At 47.8% G+C, this 19,348-nt stretch overlaps 1 protein-coding gene across 2 annotated transcripts in view; it reads left to right on the top strand.

Annotated features, from left to right (window-relative positions):
• The window catches only part of LOC123773290 (E3 ubiquitin-protein ligase TTC3), a 241,840-nt gene that overhangs the window by 33,017 nt on the left and 189,475 nt on the right, over positions 1 to 19,348 (top strand). For both annotated transcript variants that reach the window (XM_045766935.2, XM_069307431.1), the window contains exons 6-7: positions 5,468 to 5,567; positions 13,284 to 13,414. In XM_045766935.2, coding sequence (XP_045622891.1) covers positions 5,468 to 5,567; positions 13,284 to 13,414 — 231 coding nt within the window. The remainder of the gene's footprint in view (positions 1 to 5,467; positions 5,568 to 13,283; positions 13,415 to 19,348) is intronic.

Genomic DNA, 19,348 nt, shown 5'->3' with positions numbered 1-19,348 from the left:
TCGGAGCCGTCATCTTGCCGCATACTGTCGCTTCGTTTCGTGTGGCACTGGCGGAGCCATTTCGGCTTGCTTTCGGTCTTGGTGTTACATCTGCGCCGTTCGTAAGCTGTTTTGTGCTTTGTTTCACCTCTGGTCTGCTCATGCGCGGCCTGAGCTGTCCTGGTCTCTGGATAGCGGTTCTTCTTCTCGGTTGGTTGTGACCCCTTCGGTTCGGGTTTGTTTCTCGAAGGCTTTTTTTCCTGTTGGCATTTGCCTTTAGGGGTCGGGTCACTGAGCTTCTTGCTCTCCTCCGGGGCAGGGGTTTCTGCTCCTTCGGTTGTGTCGATTGGTTTGTTCAGTTGCAGCCGTCTTCCTCTTTTCTGGCATGGAGTGAGGCTGCTGCTTTCCGGGGGGGTCTTTGGTTTGTTGGTGCTTGGTTGGTTGGGCCGGGGGTGCATCGTGTTTTGTGTCCGGTTGTGGCCCTCCGCTGTTATTTGCGCGCCACGGCTTCTGTGTCCGGGACGCACTTTGGGTTGATCAGGTTCCGTTCTTCCCTGTTTACGGGTTAAGGTCTCCCGGGTCGTCCGCCATGTTATTGTGGCCAGCCAGCCTGTGTTCTTTTCCCGTGCCCATGGCGTTCGTAGATTCGGTACTCTTGCTGCTGTTTTGGGGGGATGTCCTAGCTGACATTCGGGCACAGGGCTTTCGGCGGTCGTACAGGGGCCTGGCTGCTCGATATCTTGTGTTGTTCCCAGGCCCATTCAGGCCTGTTTCGCCTTGGATTGGCGGTTGCAGCCAGTTGTCTCAACTTTGAGTTGGGGAGTGTGCAGCGACAGCGTCTCGGGTACATCCTTCTTTTTTTTCTCTGTGGGTAGTTAGCTCCGGGGAGCTGAAAGGGTCCCCCCCCCCAGAAAACCAGCGTTGAATGTAATGAAACGCCATTTTCTGGGTGAGAACCGGAGGCTCCCCGGCATCCTTCCCTCCCTCCGGTCGGCGTTTTTTCGCGTTTTTTTTACATCCGGCCTCAGAACTGATGATGGATAGCCGGCGCGGTAGGTCTGGGGCTTTCCCTTTCCACTCCCGGGGAGCTGCGCAGACAGCGGCGCGGTAACGTGTGATGTCATGATTGTTTGCTCGTTTCTTTTAGGGGAGTTCTATCCACTTGTTCGGCTTGTAGCAATTTTCACCAGAATAGGGGTTTGTTTTGGGACGCTTACCTTTCTGGGTGCCTGACCAGGTCGATGGCAGACATAGAATGCTTCCAACCACACGGGGGGTTTTTTATAGGCCATTGCTCCCCTTGCCTCTCTGAGGGGGCCAGGTTCTGGCTCTTGGTCTCCGGTAGGCCCGTAGAACTCCATACACATGACTGATGCCAAAGTCTGACATTAGCATATCAGCCTGAATAAGCTCCAGGGAGTCTCTGTGTCTCATTCAGAAAAATGGCGTTTCATTACATTCAACGCTGTTTTTTTCTGCCAACCACTTTCCTCTCCTGACATAACCTATTTTTTTTTATGGTCACATCATCCATGGCAAGGAAGTTCCTTTTACTCTTGCCACACAACTTGGCTTCAACTTGCAAATAATATTAAATAGAAAGAACAAATGATTGAACTCTCTTGGAACTAGCACAAGCTCATTTGCCCCACCTCCCTCTTATTTGGGGAAGGTAGCTCACTGTTAACTAGGTCCCAGCTCTCAGTTCTGGGCAGATGTAGGCATCCACCCTATGACCAGGAAGGGTGGGTGAGGATCAGGGAACCATCGGGGCTCAGCCAGAAAGTGGTGTTTCATGACATTCAATGCTGGTTTTCTAGGGAGAGCCCCTTGTGGCTCCCTGAAGCTATCTACCCACAGAGAAAGAAAACACATGGTAACACACCAGGGAGGAGTTTGCACTGCAGAAGACACAACAAAGACGAGACCCCCGGCTGAGAGAGATGACCCAGTGACACACAAGGGCTCTGAGGCCCAGGAACATTCACTAGATACTAGGCTACCAGAATCCTGTTCAATCTTCAAAACCCCATGCTGGAATATTTACCCAGCCCAGTGTGTGAATACTGCTGAAAGAGCAGCATACTTTCTAACATCTTGGGTATAAGGGTAGATGCAGGCTGGCTGGACCCACAAACACTATGAACAGTCTTTCTCCTGGGAAAGACGAGCCTTGGAACAGGATGGGGATCCAAGGAAACAAGATCGACCCATAAAGCATCTACCAAAGCAGAATCGGTGGCACGAAGGTAGCGGTGGAGAGTCACTACCAGACACAGCACCTGATGTACCCCGGCCATACCAGATAAGCATCAATGACCAAAAGACCGCTTCAGAAGCCATCTGACTCATTCTTCGTCTCTGTGAGTGGGCCAGGTTCTGGTGCTGTTTCCTAGTGGCCTACAGAATTCCATGGCTGATTTCACCTACTGGCTGGTATCATCTCAGCAACTGATGTGATCTCTTAATATGGACCAATCTGATTAAGATATATTCAGGAAACATCTGGGGCTCCTCTAGAATGAGGCATTTAATTACATTCAACATTGGATTTTGCAAGAAATATTCTGAACTATATTATATCTAATAATAAACATCTAAGTGAATAAAAGACCTGCCTTTCTATGGGGAGCCCCTTTGGCTCTCAGAAGTTATCTGAACTGGTATGTGCTATCCTTATTCCTACTGGGGACCACAAGCCAGAACCTGGCCTCCATCAGAGAGGCGCAGGGAGCAATGGCCTATGAGCACTATACATTTAAAGCATGTCATAGTTGTCATCGACTGGGGAAGGACCAAGAAAAGTAGACGAATCAAAAACAGACCACTCTCTGGTTAACCTGTGCAATCTGCTTCCTAAGAGATCAAAATAACTCCTAGAAAAAATCAGACAAACAACCCTGCATGCCACTAGTGCTCCCACTCGTTAGTGCTATCTCCCCACCCCTGAAGCTAACATCCTCCCCCCCCTCCCCACCACACAAGTTCTTGAATGATGAAAACTGCCAACTGGAGGGAGGGAGAGTGTTAGGGAGCCTCTGGAGCTCACCCAGAAAATGGCATTTCATAACATCCAATGTTTCTTTTCTGTGGGGAGCCCCGTCGACTCCATGAAGCTAACTACCCGAAGATAATTAAAAACAGGGACTTACTCAGGAGGCAGCAGCAGCACCACAGGTCTCAAGATGAGGAAAAAACAGATGGCTGCGACAGGCGACCCAAGGTCACACAAGGCCTGGAAGGAAACAAAACATACATGAGATACCTGGCGACCAGGGCCCTGTGCGACCTCCAAAACCCCCGCGTTGAATGTCGACCCAAGACATGTTGCCAAAATCTGCCGTGAGAGCAGCATACATCCTAACAACATGGGTAAGAGGGTAAACCACAGGCTGGCTAGACTTAATGACACTGCGACAACCCGAGACATGAGCCCTAGAACAGGGAACCAGGGATGCTGGATCTGCCCAGAGAGCGTACACCGGCACAGAGCCAGTGGCCCACAGGTAGTCACATAAAGCCGCCAACAGACACAACACGTGATGCTCCCTTGGTCTAACCAACCAAGTATTGTGTCTGCAACCAACACAACCAATGGACCCCTCTGGAAGCCAGCCGTCTCATTCTTTATCAGAAAAGGAGAAGGAGCCTGCAAAAGAAGAACACAACCACCTGGACCAAACAAATAGAACCCTTGGTGGTGGGGGAAGAGCATGAAGCTCCCAACCCAACCCCCCAGAGGCCAAGGCTAACAAAAACAAAGCCTTTTAAAAGCAATCATGAACTGAAGGGGCCACAACAAAGCGAGGAGTAGAAAGAAAGGAAAGAACATGGTCCAAAGACCAAGCAGTCACATGCGGCACATGAGCACCCAAACTAATAAAGCACATATCAGTTCGGATAGCTTCAGGGATCCTCAGGGGCTCGCCCAGAAAATGGAATTTCATTACATTCAACGCTAGCTTTTTACACACTAATTGTAAAATAACGTGAAAGACAAATGGTTAATAAAAACATATAAAACGTGAGTATTATATAAGGTTTGACTGCCTAAGTGTGTAAGAACCTTGATCTGCAATTGATTCCATAGATTGATTCTGGTTACTTAATTAATTAAGACTTTCGAGCTCTCGGCAAATGAAAAAAGAACTTACCCCTTGTGCATGCAGCATTTCGGGCGATCGAGCAGCAACACTGAAAAGTGTATAATCTTTTCACTGTCCTGACCTTAATTTTTGATGTACGTATTTCATTTTTGTAGCAATGTGTTCGCAATGGAATGTTCTAGAAGAACATGCGTATAAAATATCACCAAAGCATGAGTTAGACCAGCACCAAATAAAGATCTATGTCGATCACTAGCCGTAAGTGCCAAACAGCGACGAATTGTTTCTTCTCTTTTCAGGGTTGTCAACTCCACACTTGTCCTACAGCGTTAAATTTGGTATCACTGAGATCGCAATAAAATTTCCTACGAGTACATGTGCATATAAATGTAGAATCATGATCACTTCCCACCCGCAAGAGTGTGGGAAGTGGCCAAAATGTTACCCGTTACCGCACACCCGATGGCACATCGGCGAAACCCCTATTGAAAAGTGTGTACTCTTTTCACTGTTCTGACCTTAATTTTCGATGTACGCATTTCATTTTTGTAGCAATGTGTTCACAATAAAATGTTCTAGAAGAACATACGTATAAAATGTCACCAAAGCATGAGTTAGACCAGCACCAAATAAAGAACTACGTTGACCACTAGCCGTAAGTGCCAAACAGCGAAGAAAGGTTTCTACTCTTTTTAGGGTTGTCAACTCCACACTTGTCCTACAGCTTTAAATTTGGTATTCACTGAGATTGCAATAAAATTCCCTACGCGGACATATGCGTATAAATGTAGAATCAATGTCGCAGCCCACCTGCAACAGTGTGGGAAGTGGCCGAAGTGTTACCCATGACGGCACATCGGCGAAACCCCTATTGAAAAGTGTATACTCTTTTCTATGCTCTGACATTAATTTTTGTAGCAATGTGTTCACAATAGAATGTTCTAGAAGAGCATAAGTATAAAATGTCACACAAGGATGCGTTAGACCGGCACCAAATAAAAAACTACGTCGATTACACTCGTCGTGTCAACAATACAATGGTCTTACCATGATGATGCAATGCCATGCCGTTTTCCCAAATAGGCCATGCGTCTATTAGAGAAAACGGAAATTTCATGGCAAACAATTTTAAACTATCCCAAAGTCGATCAGATAAAAAATGGATTTTGTAGAAATATTTTTTCTCGTGACTCGTGAGCGAGTCCGTTACGCGGGCTCAAGAGAAAAATTGGTAACGCTCTCGAGCACCACAAGAGCTCGAAAGTGTTAAGAAACTTTAAATGATTTCCAAAGAAAATATTTTATTTAATAACTGTGTTTTCCCTAATACGTTTCTTTAAAGGTTCTTTAAAGTAAAGTATTAAACATATTTAATATTTCAGTGTAAGCAGCTACAAGAAGAAGCTGAAAAACTGCGACACTATGGTAACAATTCCTTCAAACAACAGGAATATAGTGAAGCAATTGCATTTTATGATACTGGTAAGTAACACTGCTGTTTTTATGTGTACATGTGCACACACAGGTGGATACACAATTAAAGCAATGAAATCATTAAAGGAAGGTGGAGTAAAGGATAAAGGAAGAGAGCATTTTCCTGAAAATCGTATATACAGTGGTACCTCCGTTTATGAATTTAATTCGTTCCCAAAGACGGGTTATAACTCGAAACAAATTTTCCCATAAATAATGTAAATTGAATTAATCCATTCCATACTCCTAAAAATATTAACTTCAAAATACAAATACATTTCATACATAATACACACACATTTTGTACTATAGTATGTACAAGTTATTCCTTACCTTTATTGATGACTCTTGTTGGCATATGGAAGATGGCGAGGAGGGTGTGGGGAGGTGTTGCTGTTTGGAAGGGCAGTCCCCTTCCATTATAACATAAGGCAGTTATGACTTCTCTGGGGTACTCTCTCTCCGACGTTTTGCCTACATGCCACTAGGATCTGGTTGTGGCTCATTGCTTGTTTGTCTCACTAAGAATCTTTGCATAGAGACTCAATTTTACCTATGCTTTAACATTTGTCTGTAGTGAGGCATCACAGTGTCATTGAAAAGGTTAAAGCAACAGCCTACTGCAGCTTGATTTGAGCGAGTTGTTTCAACAAAACTCTGCATTTCTTCCCATACTGCACACCACTGAATAATTGTTGAGGAACCCATGGCATGGTATATAATTACTACTTCTATGTTTAGAAAGCAAAAAAGCTGAAAAACAATGAAATTCTTTACAAAGGATTCAAGCGCGATCATCACTAAAAGGGCGGTCTAGTAAACTGAAGCGGGGTCGCCTGTGCCACCAGGAACCACTCGCTCCGTCGACCCATACGTGTATCAACAAAGTTGCAAGTTGAGATAAAAGTCATAAGTTGAGTCGAATTTTCAGACAAAATTGGGGTCATCTGGAGAAATTCTCTTGCTGCCATGTGTAACGCAGCTCACATTTGTTTCCTCAGGTCTCTAGTAACCATGCCCCATTTTGAAAAAACATCCCGAGTCCCTCACTTTCCTTCCATGGCCTGAATGTGGCCTAGGCTACTAAGGCTTATGAAACGTTCCTAAGGCCAGGAACGTTTTTAAGGTTTTAGGAATGTGTAGGGCAGCCATACTATGAACCACTGAAATTTTAACAGCAGCAAGTGAGTAATTACCATTTTATATTTTAGGAAAAATGTGTGTTATGTCCAATTATAAGATTTAGGCTTGTATACAATACAGTACAACCTCCATTCAACACATTTTATGGGACCAACCCTGGTACGATGCAGAGTTGAATTCATTGCAAGAGGTAACCTTCAGGAGGCATTTGTGACTTTCTGTGGAGAGCCCCCTTGGCTCCCCGAAGCTATACCGGGCTGATGTGTATATATTGGACTGTGGCAACAGTCAATTGAAGGAGTTCTAGGCCTACTGGGGACCAGAGCCAGAACCTGGCCCCCTCAAGAGAGGCACGAGGAGCAATGGCCTAAAGACACCCCCGTGTAATTGGAAGCAGTCTTTGTCTGCCTTCTACCAGGTCAGGCACACAGAAAGATAGGATTCCCAAAACAAACTACTGCTGATCAAATAAATTGCAAACCGAAAGCCGAACTAACAACAGGACTCCCCAATGAAAACCAAGGAAACAAGTATGACGTCACCACAAACGCAGTGCATTCGTCTGTGCAACCCCCCCCCCCCAGGAGGGGGACGGGGGTCCCAGAACTCTACACCGGCAACTCTCCTCAGTTCAAGAGGCTGTTGTGTTGGTGACTGTCGATCGCTCTGGCTCCACTCTTTGCTGCAGTGCGGTGTTGTTGCTCGGTTTTGGTGGTGTGTGAGCCAGATGTAACATAAGAGTACTGGGGCTGCATGCACCTAGGGCCGCCTTCCCTAGGTGCCCTGTAAGTACTGCTTTTGCGGCTTCAGGGTTATCTTCCATGAGCCGTTCAGGAGCAGCTACCTACGTGTGGTTCTGTCGCTGCTCGGTGATTGCCCGCCCTTCGGGGGGTTCAGCTGGGGTGATACCTGGTTGATGGGGTTCTGGGAGTTCTTCTACTCCCCAAGCCCGGCCCGAGGCCAGGCTCGACTTGTGAGAGTTTGGTCCACCAGGCTGTTGCTTGGAGCGGCCCGCAGGCCCACATACCCACCACAGCCCGGTTGGTCCGGCACTCCTTGGAGGAATAAATCTAGTTTCCTCTTGAAAATGTCAGGTCACACAGGTCAGGCACACAGAAAGATAGGATTCCCAAAACAAACTACTGCTGATCAAATAAATTGCAAACCGAAAGCCGAACTAACAACAGGACTCCCCAATGAAAACCAAGGAAACAAGTATGACGGGTGGTTCTTACTCCTGTTTGCCCTTGGGTTAGGAGGTAGTTTTGTCGCTGGCTGGGGCGCGAGGTACTGTGCAGCTGTCTGATATACGCATAGTGACCGGATCTGTTCTTCTGGAGACGTTGTGCTTTTGCAGGGTTTTTGTTTTGTTTTTGTTTTGTTTTGCCTGGCGAGGGTCTGCCAGGTGTGGTGGTAGGACCACTGTTGGCCCTCCACTAGGTCCCTGTGCTTGCACACGTCGCAGGAGTTCAGCTTTTAGATTGTTTGCTTGGTAGCTCTAGGATAACGGTTAGCAGTACCTCGCCTGGGCTTCCCTTAGCAGTCAGCCTAAGGGCCCTGGAAACCCCCATTGGGGCTCGGTGGTCAAATGTAGGAGACCTCTGAGTCCCACCTCGACTTGTACGAGTTTTAAGGTTGCTCTGTTCCCCTGTTTTGGGGTGACACTCACCTTCTGCCTCCGCCTTGCTGCTTGTTGGGGTCAGTGACACCTATGACCCCGGAGTACTGCGAGTGGTGTTCTTTGCTTGTACTCCATTCACCCAGTCCACTGAGACTGATATTTGGATGCAGGCAGCTTTAGCGTTGCATGTAAGGTTTAAGTTGCAGCAACGTGTAAGGTTGGTTGCCTTTCCAGCTGCTCCGCTGAATTATACTGGTAGGGAGACTTGGGTGGCTTCGGGAATTGCTCCTTCCAGATCGGCAGCGGAAGCATTCGAGCCTGGTCCTCCTGCCAGAGCTTTTGGGCCATGCCAGCAGGCCTCTTTCATCCCTGCTTTTCCGGCAGACTCTGCATTTTCTCCAAAGGCAGAGGGTTTGGAGGACGGCTCGGCTCCGGGTCCTGACGTGGAGGATTCCGGGGCTGGTGAGGAGTTGACTTGGGGGAACCTAAGCCTCACTTGTCCCTGCTTGGATGTTTAGTACCTTCGGTGCAGTGCTTGTTGTTACAGGGGGAAGGGTTTTCCTATCCCCCTCCTTGTACAATTTTGTTATGAGTTTTACTCCTCCCAGGGTTCGGTTCCCAGTTCCCTTGGGCTCTTTGGTTCCCTCGTTCTGGAAGTTTTTGGCTTCCCGCATTCCACCGAGGAAGGTGTGGAAGGCCCTGGCAGCTTACCTCCTGCGAGACCTGGATTATGCCTCGATAATGAAGCCTTCTTCTTTTGAGTTTGGCTCCTCTTTTCTTTATTGGGTGCATTACAAGGTGCCAGAGTCTTCCTGGCTGGCAAACTGCCTTTTCTTTTGTCGCGGGCTTGGCATTCATCCTGTCAGACCGCGCACTTGAATGGCGGGAATTGACTGCGGTCATTCAGGTTTTCCTGGGGGGCGAGTTGGAGCTCCTCGATGCGTGCTTGTTCGCCCCCATCCTTCCTTATGATGCTGGCCAGGTGTGGCTTCACATGCAGGTTCCCTCCTTTTCGGCATCCCTAGTGGCCAAGGAGATTTGCGCGCCCGTGGGCACTTGGCTTCGGTCTTGCTCTTCTTTTCCCTGCTGGAGCTGTCTTTGGACTGGCTTTGGGTGGGTGTGGAGGAGCTGGGTTCCAGGCCAGTGTCCGGTGTGCTTGCTTCGGCAGCACGGACTCCGGCTGCATTACCTGCTTGATGGGATTTTGGGAGTTCTTCTACTCCCCATGCCCGGCCCGAGGCCAGGCTCGACTTGTGAGAGTACATTGTTGAGGTTGTATGCGCTATTTATGAGGGAGGCGGTGTCTATTCTTTGCTTCTTGTCTCGCGTGCTGACAGGCGGTGCTCGTCCATTTTGGAATCGTTTTGGGCACTGGTTCTTAGATTTTCATCCCCCTTTTGTCTGTTGCTGATTGCAGTCTGCAGTGGTTCATTTTCTGCAGGTGGCTTTGTCTAGTTGATGGCATATGTCGGACTTGTAGATTCTCCTAGGGGTCGTGGAGGTCCTGCCTGGAAAGGTCGCGCCAGGTCTTGGGGGTTCCTTCGGTCGTTGTAAGACAGTAGTGCCAGATTTGGGACTGACCCTCCTGCGAAGTCGTTGACTCGGTTATCACTTTGAGCGTCAGTCGGGCTCTCGTAGAGGTCGTCGGTTCTTCACAGTTCGCCCCGTTGGCGGGGCGATAGGGGGGAGGCTCGTGCTGTTTGTTCTCGCCAGGTCTCACGATTCGTGGGGAATTCGGGTCATTTTCCTCCGGCCTACGGTGGCGTTGTATCTTTCTCCTTCGGGGGATTGGGGCTTGACCCATTTGAGTTCTGGCTTACCTCGACGATTGGCTGGTGTGGGCTCCCAGCCAATCCATGTGTCTGCTCGCCAGGGATTTCGGTTCCTTACCAGCTTACCGGATTCGGGTTCATGGTGTACTGGAAGAAGTCCCAAATGGTTCCCTCTCTGGTTCGGACTGGGCTGGGTCTTGTGTGGGACTGTCAGACCGCTTCCTTGTCTCTCCCTCTGGCGGCGTTGTTGCGGCTGCGGTCCCGTTTACGACTGTTTTTGGAGGGCAGCCGGATTACACATCAGTTGTTTGAGAGGTGGTGGTGGCGCCTGATCTTGGCTGTGCTGGTCTACCTGTCGGGTCGGATCTGGCTTCAGCGGATGTTCTGGTTTCTTCAGGGGCGTCCCTTCCGCCGTTCTCATGATCGCTGTGTTTGGATCCCGGGAGCCTTGCATCGGCTGCTGTGTCGCCGTTTTCCTCTAAGGGTTTTTCGGGGTGCTATGCCCTGACGCCTCCCTGAGCCCTCGCTCGACATGTTCATGGATGCCTCATCTCTCAGCTGGGGTTGTGACCAGTGCTCACCAGGCCAGCCAGAGTCAGTGGGGTCTGTCCTTCCGTCGGGCTCACAGCATGGCGCAGGAGTTCGCTATGGTGTGGCATTCGCTTCAGAGAGTTTGTGTTGCTTGTGGAGCAATGATGTGGCTCAATTTGGACTGCTCCCCGGTGGTTCATTATCTGAACCGCAGGGGTTCGATGCAGTCCTTGGCTCTTTGGGGCTGGTCTCTTCAGGTGCCTTGTTTGCCGAGTTCTCGGGGTGTGGCTCTCCTGGGGTGTGGCTCGGGGTGTCAAATGTCCTGGTGGATGGCCTGTCTCGATTCATTCCCCTATCATGGAATGGACTGTCGACACAGACTCGTTTAGTTGGCTACCAGATGTACGGGCACCTAGAGATGGACCTCTTCACATCGACTTGGTCAAGGCGTCTTCCAGTGTATGTGGCACCCTTCCCAGTGTGCGAGGCTGTCGGGGTCAATGCCTTTCAGCTGGACTGGTCAAGTTGGGGTTACTTGTACCTCTTCTCACTGGTTCAGTTATTGCTATGGGTCCTGGTTAGCTTAGAGAGACTTACCAGGGATGAGTATTCCTGTTGGCTCTTTGGTGGCCGGCCCAGCCCTGGTTTCGGGCGCTTCTTGCTCCCTGTCCAAATCCGAGGGTCTTCCCGCAGCTCTGCCTCTGTCAGCAGATTGGTTCATTCCGGTACGTAGCTGGTTCGGTCTTCTACTTCTCGCTTCTGATCTTTTTGACGCGGGTTTATCACCACTTGTATGGTGATCAGGTGGCTTAGTTGATGTTCCACCTGTGAATTTTGTCTCGACGGCGGTATGAAATTTCCTGGCGGTCCTTTCGTCACTTGTCTCTTCGTAGCTTGTCTTCAATTTCTGGTCGGGTTGTTTTATCCTTTCTCTCTTGGTTGTTCCAGGACCGTCATCTTATGCTAGATACTTTCGCCTCGTTTCAGGTGGCGCTGACAGAGCCGCTGCACCTTGCATTTGGGATGGATGTCTTCTGCTCCGTTCCGCAAGCTTTTTTGGCGTTGTTTTCACCTCCGGCCTGCTCATGCGCCGCCTGAGCCATCCTGGTCATATCACTTGGTGCTCTCTTCTCCCCTCTCCTCGGTTTTGGGTGGCCCTCTCGGTTCAGGACTGTTTGTCTACGGGTTTTTTCTTGTTGACATTGGCCTCTGGGGTTCAGAGAGTTTCATGCTTTTCTCCGTCGCAGGGGTTTCTGCTCTTTCGGTTCTGGTGGTCTTTTCTTCGTTTGCAGCCGTCTCCTTTTCTGGCGAAGAATGAGTCTGCTGCTTTCCGAAGGGGTTCTTGGGTTGTTGATGCTTAGTTGGTTCAGCCGGGGGTTACCTTGAGGTTACCTAGAGGTGCTTCCGGGACTTAGCGTCCCCGCGGCCCGGTCGTCGACCAGGCCTCCTGGTTGCTGGACTGATCAACCAGGCTGTTGGACGCGGCTGCTTGCAGCCTGACGTATGAGTCACAGCCTGGTTGATCAGGGGTGCATTACGTTTTGTTTGTTTGTGGTTCTTCACCATTATTTGCACGCGACGGCCTGTGTGACAGAGAATGCGCTTTGGGTTGATTCAGTTTCCCTTCTTCCCTATTCCAGGGCGCGGGTCTCCCAGGCTGTCCGCAGGATTATTCTGTCCAGCCAGCCAGCGGTCTTTCCCCATGCCCACGCCGTTCGTAAATTCGGCATTCGGCTGCTGTTTTGGTAATGTCCTGGATTATCTTTTGGGCACAGGGCTATTGGAGGTCGAACAAACACAGTACCGCGTTATTGTTCCTGGCCCTTCTCGGGTGTGTGTAGCCTTGGGTCGCAGGTTGCAGGCAGTTGTCTCGACTTCGAGTTGAGGAGCGAGTGACACACACCTCCCGGGTAAGTCCCTTTTCTTCTTTATCTTTGGTTAGGTACCTCCGGGGAGCCAAAGGAGCTCTCCACAGAAAACCAGCATTGAATGTGATGAAATACCATTTTCTGGGTGAGACCCTGGAGGCTCCCCGGCATCCCTCCCTCCAGTCTGCAATTTTTTTTTTTTTTTTTTCGGCCTCTGAACTGAGGAGAATAGCTGGCATGGAGGTCTGGCCCCCCCCCCCCCCCCAGTCACACTCCTGGGAAGGGGGGTTGCGCAGACGGATGCGCGGCGGTTGTGGTGACGTCATGTTTGTTTCCTAGTTTTTGATTGAGAGTTCTGTTTGCTAGTTCAGCTTTCGATTTCCAATTTTTGACCAGCAGTAGTTTGTTTTGGAATTCCTACCTTTCTGGGTGCCTGACCTGGTAGATAACAAACAAAGACTACTTCAAATTACACGGAGATGTCTTTAGGCCATTGCTTCTGTGCATCTTTTTGAGAGGCCAAAGGTTCTGGCTCTGGTCCCCAGTAGGCCTAGAACTCCATTACATGACCAAATAAATGGTTTGCTCTTTAGGCTTACATGTAACTTCTAAATGTAAAGAATCTGCAGCTCAGGAATTAGAAATGATTGCCCCAAGACTGAGTTACTCTATTGATTGTATAAGCTGTGAGATAAGTAATTGAGAAATGGTATTACAAAATGTACTTTGATCATCATTAGAGTTCAGAAATGTATCTACAGACATGTAATACAATCTTATATTTTTGCAGCCAAGAAGAAGGACCCTTTTGACTGTAGGGTTTGGTCCAATTGCAGCCAGGCTCACTTTAAAGCAGACGAGTATTTAGAAGCTGAACATGATGCCGTAATTGCCATTAAAATGAATCCTTTTATTGAGAAGGTAATATTACTGTTTTTACTAGCATTCAATTTCTTCATATTGTGCCCTAGACACCCATGCTTTGTCTTTACATTTAGTTGGTGAAGCAGTATTGTGCATGCTGCTGCATCAATACTATTCTTGCTGCTGCTGCTGCTACATCAATACTATTCTTGCTGCTGCTGCTGCTGCATCAATACTATTCTTGCTGCTGCTGCTGCTGCTGCTGCTGCATCAATACTATTCTTGCTGCTGCTGCTGCTGCTGCTGCTGCTGCTGCATCAATACTATTCTTGCTGCTGCTGCTGCTGCATCAATACTATTCTTGCTGCTGCTGCTGCTGCTGCTGCTGCTGCTGCATCAATACTATTCTTGCTGCTGCTGCTGCTGCATCAATACTATTCTTGCTGCTGCTGCTGCTGCTGCTGCATCAATACTATTCTTGCTGCTGCTGCTGCTACATCAATACTATTCTTGCTGCTGCTGCTGCTGCTGCTGCATCAATACTATTCTTGCTGCTGCTGCATCAATACTATTCTTGCTGCTGCTGCTGCATCAATACTATTCTTGCTGCTGCTGCTGCTACATCAATACTATTCTTGCTGCTGCTGCTGCTGCATCAATACTATTCTTGCTGCTGCTGCTGCTGCTGCTGCTGCTGCATCAATACTATTCTTGCTGCTGCTGCTGCATCAATACTATTCTTGCTGCTGCTGCTGCATCAATACTATTCTTGCTGCTGCTGCTGCTGCTGCATCAATACTATTCTTGCTGCTGCTGCTGCTGCTGCTGCATCAATACTATTCTTGCTGCTGCTGCTGCATCAATACTATTCTTGCTGCTGCTGCTGCTGCTGCTGCTGCTGCTGCTGCTGCTGCATCAATACTATTCTTGTGCTGCTGCTGCTGCATCAATACTATTCTTGCTGCTGCTGCTGCTGCATCAATACTATTCTTGCTGCTGCTGCTGCTGCATCAATACTATTCTTGCTGCTGCTGCTGCTGCTGCTGCTGCTGCTGCATCAATACTATTCTTGCTGCTGCTGCTGCTGCATCAATACTATTCTTGCTGCTGCTGCTGCATCAATACTATTCTTGCTGCTGCTGCTGCTGCATCAATACTATTCTTGCTGCTGCTGCTGCTGCATCAATACTATTCTTGCTGCTGCTGCTGCTGCTGCTGCATCAATACTATTCTTGCTGCTGCTGCTGCTGCTGCATCAATACTATTCTTGCTGCTGCTGCTGTTGCATCAATACTATTCTTGCTGCTGCTGCTGCATCAATACTATTCTTGCTGCTGCTGCTGCTGCATCAATACTATTCTTGCTGCTGCTGCTGCTGCATCAATACTATTCTTGCTGCTGCTGCTGCTGCATCAATACTATTCTTGCTGCTGCTGCTGCATCAATACTATTCTTGCTGCTGCTGCTGCTGCTGCATCAATACTATTCTTGCTGCTGCTGCTGCATCAATACTATTCTTGCTGCTGCTGCTGCATCAGTACTATGCTTGTTGCTGCTGCTGCATCAATACTATTCTTGCTGCTGCTGCTGCATCAATACTATTCTTGCTGCTGCTGCTGCTGCATCAATACTATTCTTGCTGCTGCTGCTGCTGCATCAATACTATTCTTGCTGCTGCTGCTGCTGCATCAATACTATTCTTGCTGCTGCTGCTGTATCAATACTATTCTTGCTGCTGCTGCTGCATCAATACTATTCTTGCTGCTGCTGCATCAGTACTATGCTTGTTGCTGCTGCTGCATCAATACTGTACATGCTGCTGCTGCATCAGTACTGTACATGCTGCTGCTGCATCAATACTGTACATGCTGCTGCTGCATTAGTACTGTACATGCTGCTGCTACATCAATAATGTACATGCTGCTGCTGCATCAGTACTGTATATACTGCTGCTGCATTACTACTGTACATGCTGCTGCTGCATCAGTACTGTACATGCTGCTGCTGCATCAGTACTGTACATGCTGCTGCTGCATTACTACTGTACATGCTGCTGCTGCATCAGTACTGTACATGCTGCTGCTGCATTACTACTGTACATGCTGCTGCTGCATCAATAATGTACATGCTGCTGCTGCATCAGTACTGTACATGCTGCTGCTGCATTACTACTGTACATGCTGCTGCTGCATTACTACTGTACATGCTGCTGCTGCATCAATAATGTACATGCTGCTGCTGCATCAGTACTGTACATGCTGCTGCTGCATTACTACTGTACATGCTGCTACTGCATCAATAATGTACATGCTGCTGCTGCATCAGTACTGTATATACTGCTGCTGCATTACTACTGTACATGCTGCTGCTGCATCAGTACTGTACATGCTGCTGCTGCATTAGTACTGTACATGCTGCTGCTGCATCAATAATGTACATGTTGCTGCTGCATCACTACTGTACATGCTGCTGCTGCATCAATAATGTACATGTTGCTGCTGCATCACTACTGTACATGCTGCATTCTTCGTTCCCTAAAAGTTTTTAAAGTACTGCATTCTTAACAACACTCAACCATACTTGTTGCTCTACCTTTTCCAGAGTGCTTGTAAGCATCTCTCCACACATACTGTCTTTTCTCACTTCCTCTTCTTGGCTATCACTCTTCTTCACTATCTCTTCTTCACACTGCCTGTGAAATGCATCAACTCTTGTCATCTCACACAACTCAACTTCTTCATCCCTACGCTTCTGTTCCTGTGGACAACTTGACACTTTACTCTTGTTCTCGGTCTGTCTACATCCTTCTTCACCTCTGCTCAGCACAGCTACCTCTACTTCCTAATTCTAAATTTCAGCGGGCTAGGCTCTACTCACGTCCACTCTCTTCACATTATTTTCTTCCGGCAGGGTCATCTTCACTTCTGACCTCACCGAGCCTTCACTTTTCTGAGCTAGACCTTCACAAAACAGCCACACTATCTCCATGTCGGTATCCTCCTTTGGTGGAGTCGACACTGTCACATTCTCTCCAGTGTCTTCCTTATCGGCCAGCTCTGCCCTCGTCACTACAGAGGCAGGGTACTTCATGACTTGGCTATCCTCTGACTCATCCCCCAGGATACTAGTCAGGTCCACTCCATCAGGTGTCCCATCAGTGCCCTGGCACTCTTCTGGCACAGCTTCTGCCATGATCTTCGGCAACACCCTATAACCGTACAAGTCATTACCCAGGATCTCCTGGACTCCTGGAATAGGTATGTCGGGACATACTCCCAACATCGCCTCCGTCAACACATAATCCGACTTCAGCTTGACAGTACAAATGGGCATGTCACCCGGGATATTTGGAGGGTGCTTATTTGGTCCCGGTGGTAGGTTTGTTCGTTTGCAGCTGTCTCCCTCTTTTCTGGCGAAGAATGAGACTGCTGCTTTCTGCCGCTTGGGTTGTTGATGCTTGGTTCGTCTGACCAGGGGTGCATTATGTGTTGTGTCCGGTTGCGGCTCTTTGCCGTTATTTGCGCACCACTGGCTCTGTGGCCGGGGATGTGCTTTGGGTTGATCCGGTTTGCCTTCTTAACTCTTCCAGGGTTTGGGTCTCACAGGTTGTCCACGGTTATTTGTTCTAGCCAGCCTGCGGTCTATCCCTGTGCCCATGACATTCAAGGGCAAGTTTGCTGCCCTTGCTGCTGTTCTTGGTAATTTGTCTAGGGTCGACATTTGGGCGCGGGGTTTTTGGAGGTCGAACAGGGTCCTGGCTGCATGTTACTTGGTAAACATTCCTGAGCCTAGCCGGGCCTTGTGACGCTTTGGGTCGGCGATTGCAGTCATTTGTCTTGACTTCATGTTGAGTGAGCAGACACCGCCTCCCGGGTAAATCCCTCTGGTTTTCATCATTTGGTAGGTAGCTCCGGGGAGCCAAAGGGGCTTCCCTCCAAAAAACCAGCATTGAATGTAATGAAATGCCGTTTTCTGGGTGAGACCCAGAGGCTTCCTGGCAACCCTTCCTTCTCCCCGGTCAGCGGTTTTTCATGTTTTTGATATCCAGTCTCAGAACTGGGTTGTGGATTGCCGGCATTGTTTGCTTGTTTCTGTTTGGGGAGTTCTATACACTAATTTGGCTTTTTGTAACAATATTCACCAGAGTAGGGTTTTTTTTGGGGGCGCCTATCTTTCAGTGTGCCTGACCTGGTCGATGGCAAACATAGAATGCTTCCAACCACACGGGGGTTTCTATAGGCCATTACTCCTTGTGCCTCTCTGAGGGCGTCCAGTTTCTGGCTCGTGGTTCCCGGTAGGCCCACAGAACTCCATACACATGACTGATGCCAAAGTCTGACATTAGCATATCAGCCTGGTAAGCTCCGGGGAGTCTCCGGGTCTCGCCCAGAAAATTGCGTTTCATTACATTCAACGCTGGTTTTTTGCTGGCGAGTCTATCAAGGCGGAGTGCATTCTCTGCTTGAAACTTGTAGTAAATATTAATGTTTATGATATTATATTTAGATTTATAATAGCAATATATTATTCCAGTAGTTATTAAGTAAATAAACCCTGGTGAACTTGACATACGAGAGTAAGTGATGATCCTGGGTGGGACAGGAATGCTTGGAAGCATTTACTATCACCTAATGCCTCTGTTCACCTAGCAGTAAGTATAGCTACCCAGGAGTTAGTCAGCTTGTTGTGAGACTGCATCCTGTGGGGTGGGGGGGGGATCTCGATGCAGGCCTAACATGTATATAATTAATAATAATAATTGTGTCAAGGGACAGGCATCCATAGTGTATATATACATGTTAGGCTTATATTGAGGTCCTCCCCTCCCAAAGGTCGAATTACTGACCCTCCAAAGGATGCAACTTCACAACTAACTGACTAACCCCTGGGTACCCACTTACTGCTAGGTGATCATGAGCATTAGGTGATAGGTGACCCAACCATTTCTGTCTCCCCAGGATTCGAATCCAGAATTCTCGATAGTGAGTCAAGAACAAACCTGACTATACTCCTGGGACCCTAACATATACACTCTGGCTGCCTGTCCCATGACACAAAGAATTATTAAATAAATAATTATTTCAAACCTTGTCAGCACAAGCAGGAAGGCCCTTTGTTAGTTTGCAATGCTAACTAATTCCTTTGTAATATTCTAATTAGTATTAAATATGTAATTTTTTTTAATTAAACATATCACAGCAGTACAGTGTATTATTTGATTAAATAATAAATAAATATAAATTGCTAAACATGATAACGAAGGTAATAAGTAAAATGTGTTTTTAACATTATTTTAACTCTACATATAATTGTACTTTTTCCACAATGTCAAGCTACCTAACCTAGCCGAACCCAACCCATCCCAGCCTAACCTTACGCAACTCAACCTAGCCCAACCCAACTTAGCCCATTCTAACCTAACCCAACCGAGCCCAATACAGCCAAACCTAAGCTACTTTATCCTAGCATAACAACATATAAATACAATTTTATTAAACAAAAAATGAGCTTTGTCAAATCGTCTTGTGTTTGAAACGTCCCAGTTAGACACTTTGCATTTTATACACCTTCATGTTCCATTAATTACAAAAGTGTTTCAGTTATTATTAAATTTTAACTAGGACAGACCCTTACCTAACATAATTTTTGCTGCATTTTATTCAACACTTATTGTGTTGCATGTTCTACAGTACTGTATTTATTTATTTTTTATCTGTATGCATGCTACAGACTGAAGTTCCTGCTGCCTTTAACCCGTAAACTGCGCATGGCATACATATATGGTAGCATGTTCCACCATGCGCTTGACATACATACACGACGTAGGGAGCCGGCCACGATTCAAATGGCCTGCAGCTTCACGGGGTTCATATCAGCTTCCTCAGGGCTCTTGTAAACAGATGTCATTTAAAAAAAAAAAATCGTGGGCAATATTCTCTGGTGTGAGAGCCACAGTACTGTGTGAGCAACCAAGGCTGGCGGACATAGCAT

This window comes from Procambarus clarkii, chromosome 1 (genome assembly GCF_040958095.1).
Source record: "Procambarus clarkii isolate CNS0578487 chromosome 1, FALCON_Pclarkii_2.0, whole genome shotgun sequence".
Taxonomy (NCBI): Eukaryota; Metazoa; Arthropoda; class Malacostraca; order Decapoda; family Cambaridae; genus Procambarus; species Procambarus clarkii.
This window is presented reverse-complemented; position numbering and strand designations above follow the sequence as displayed.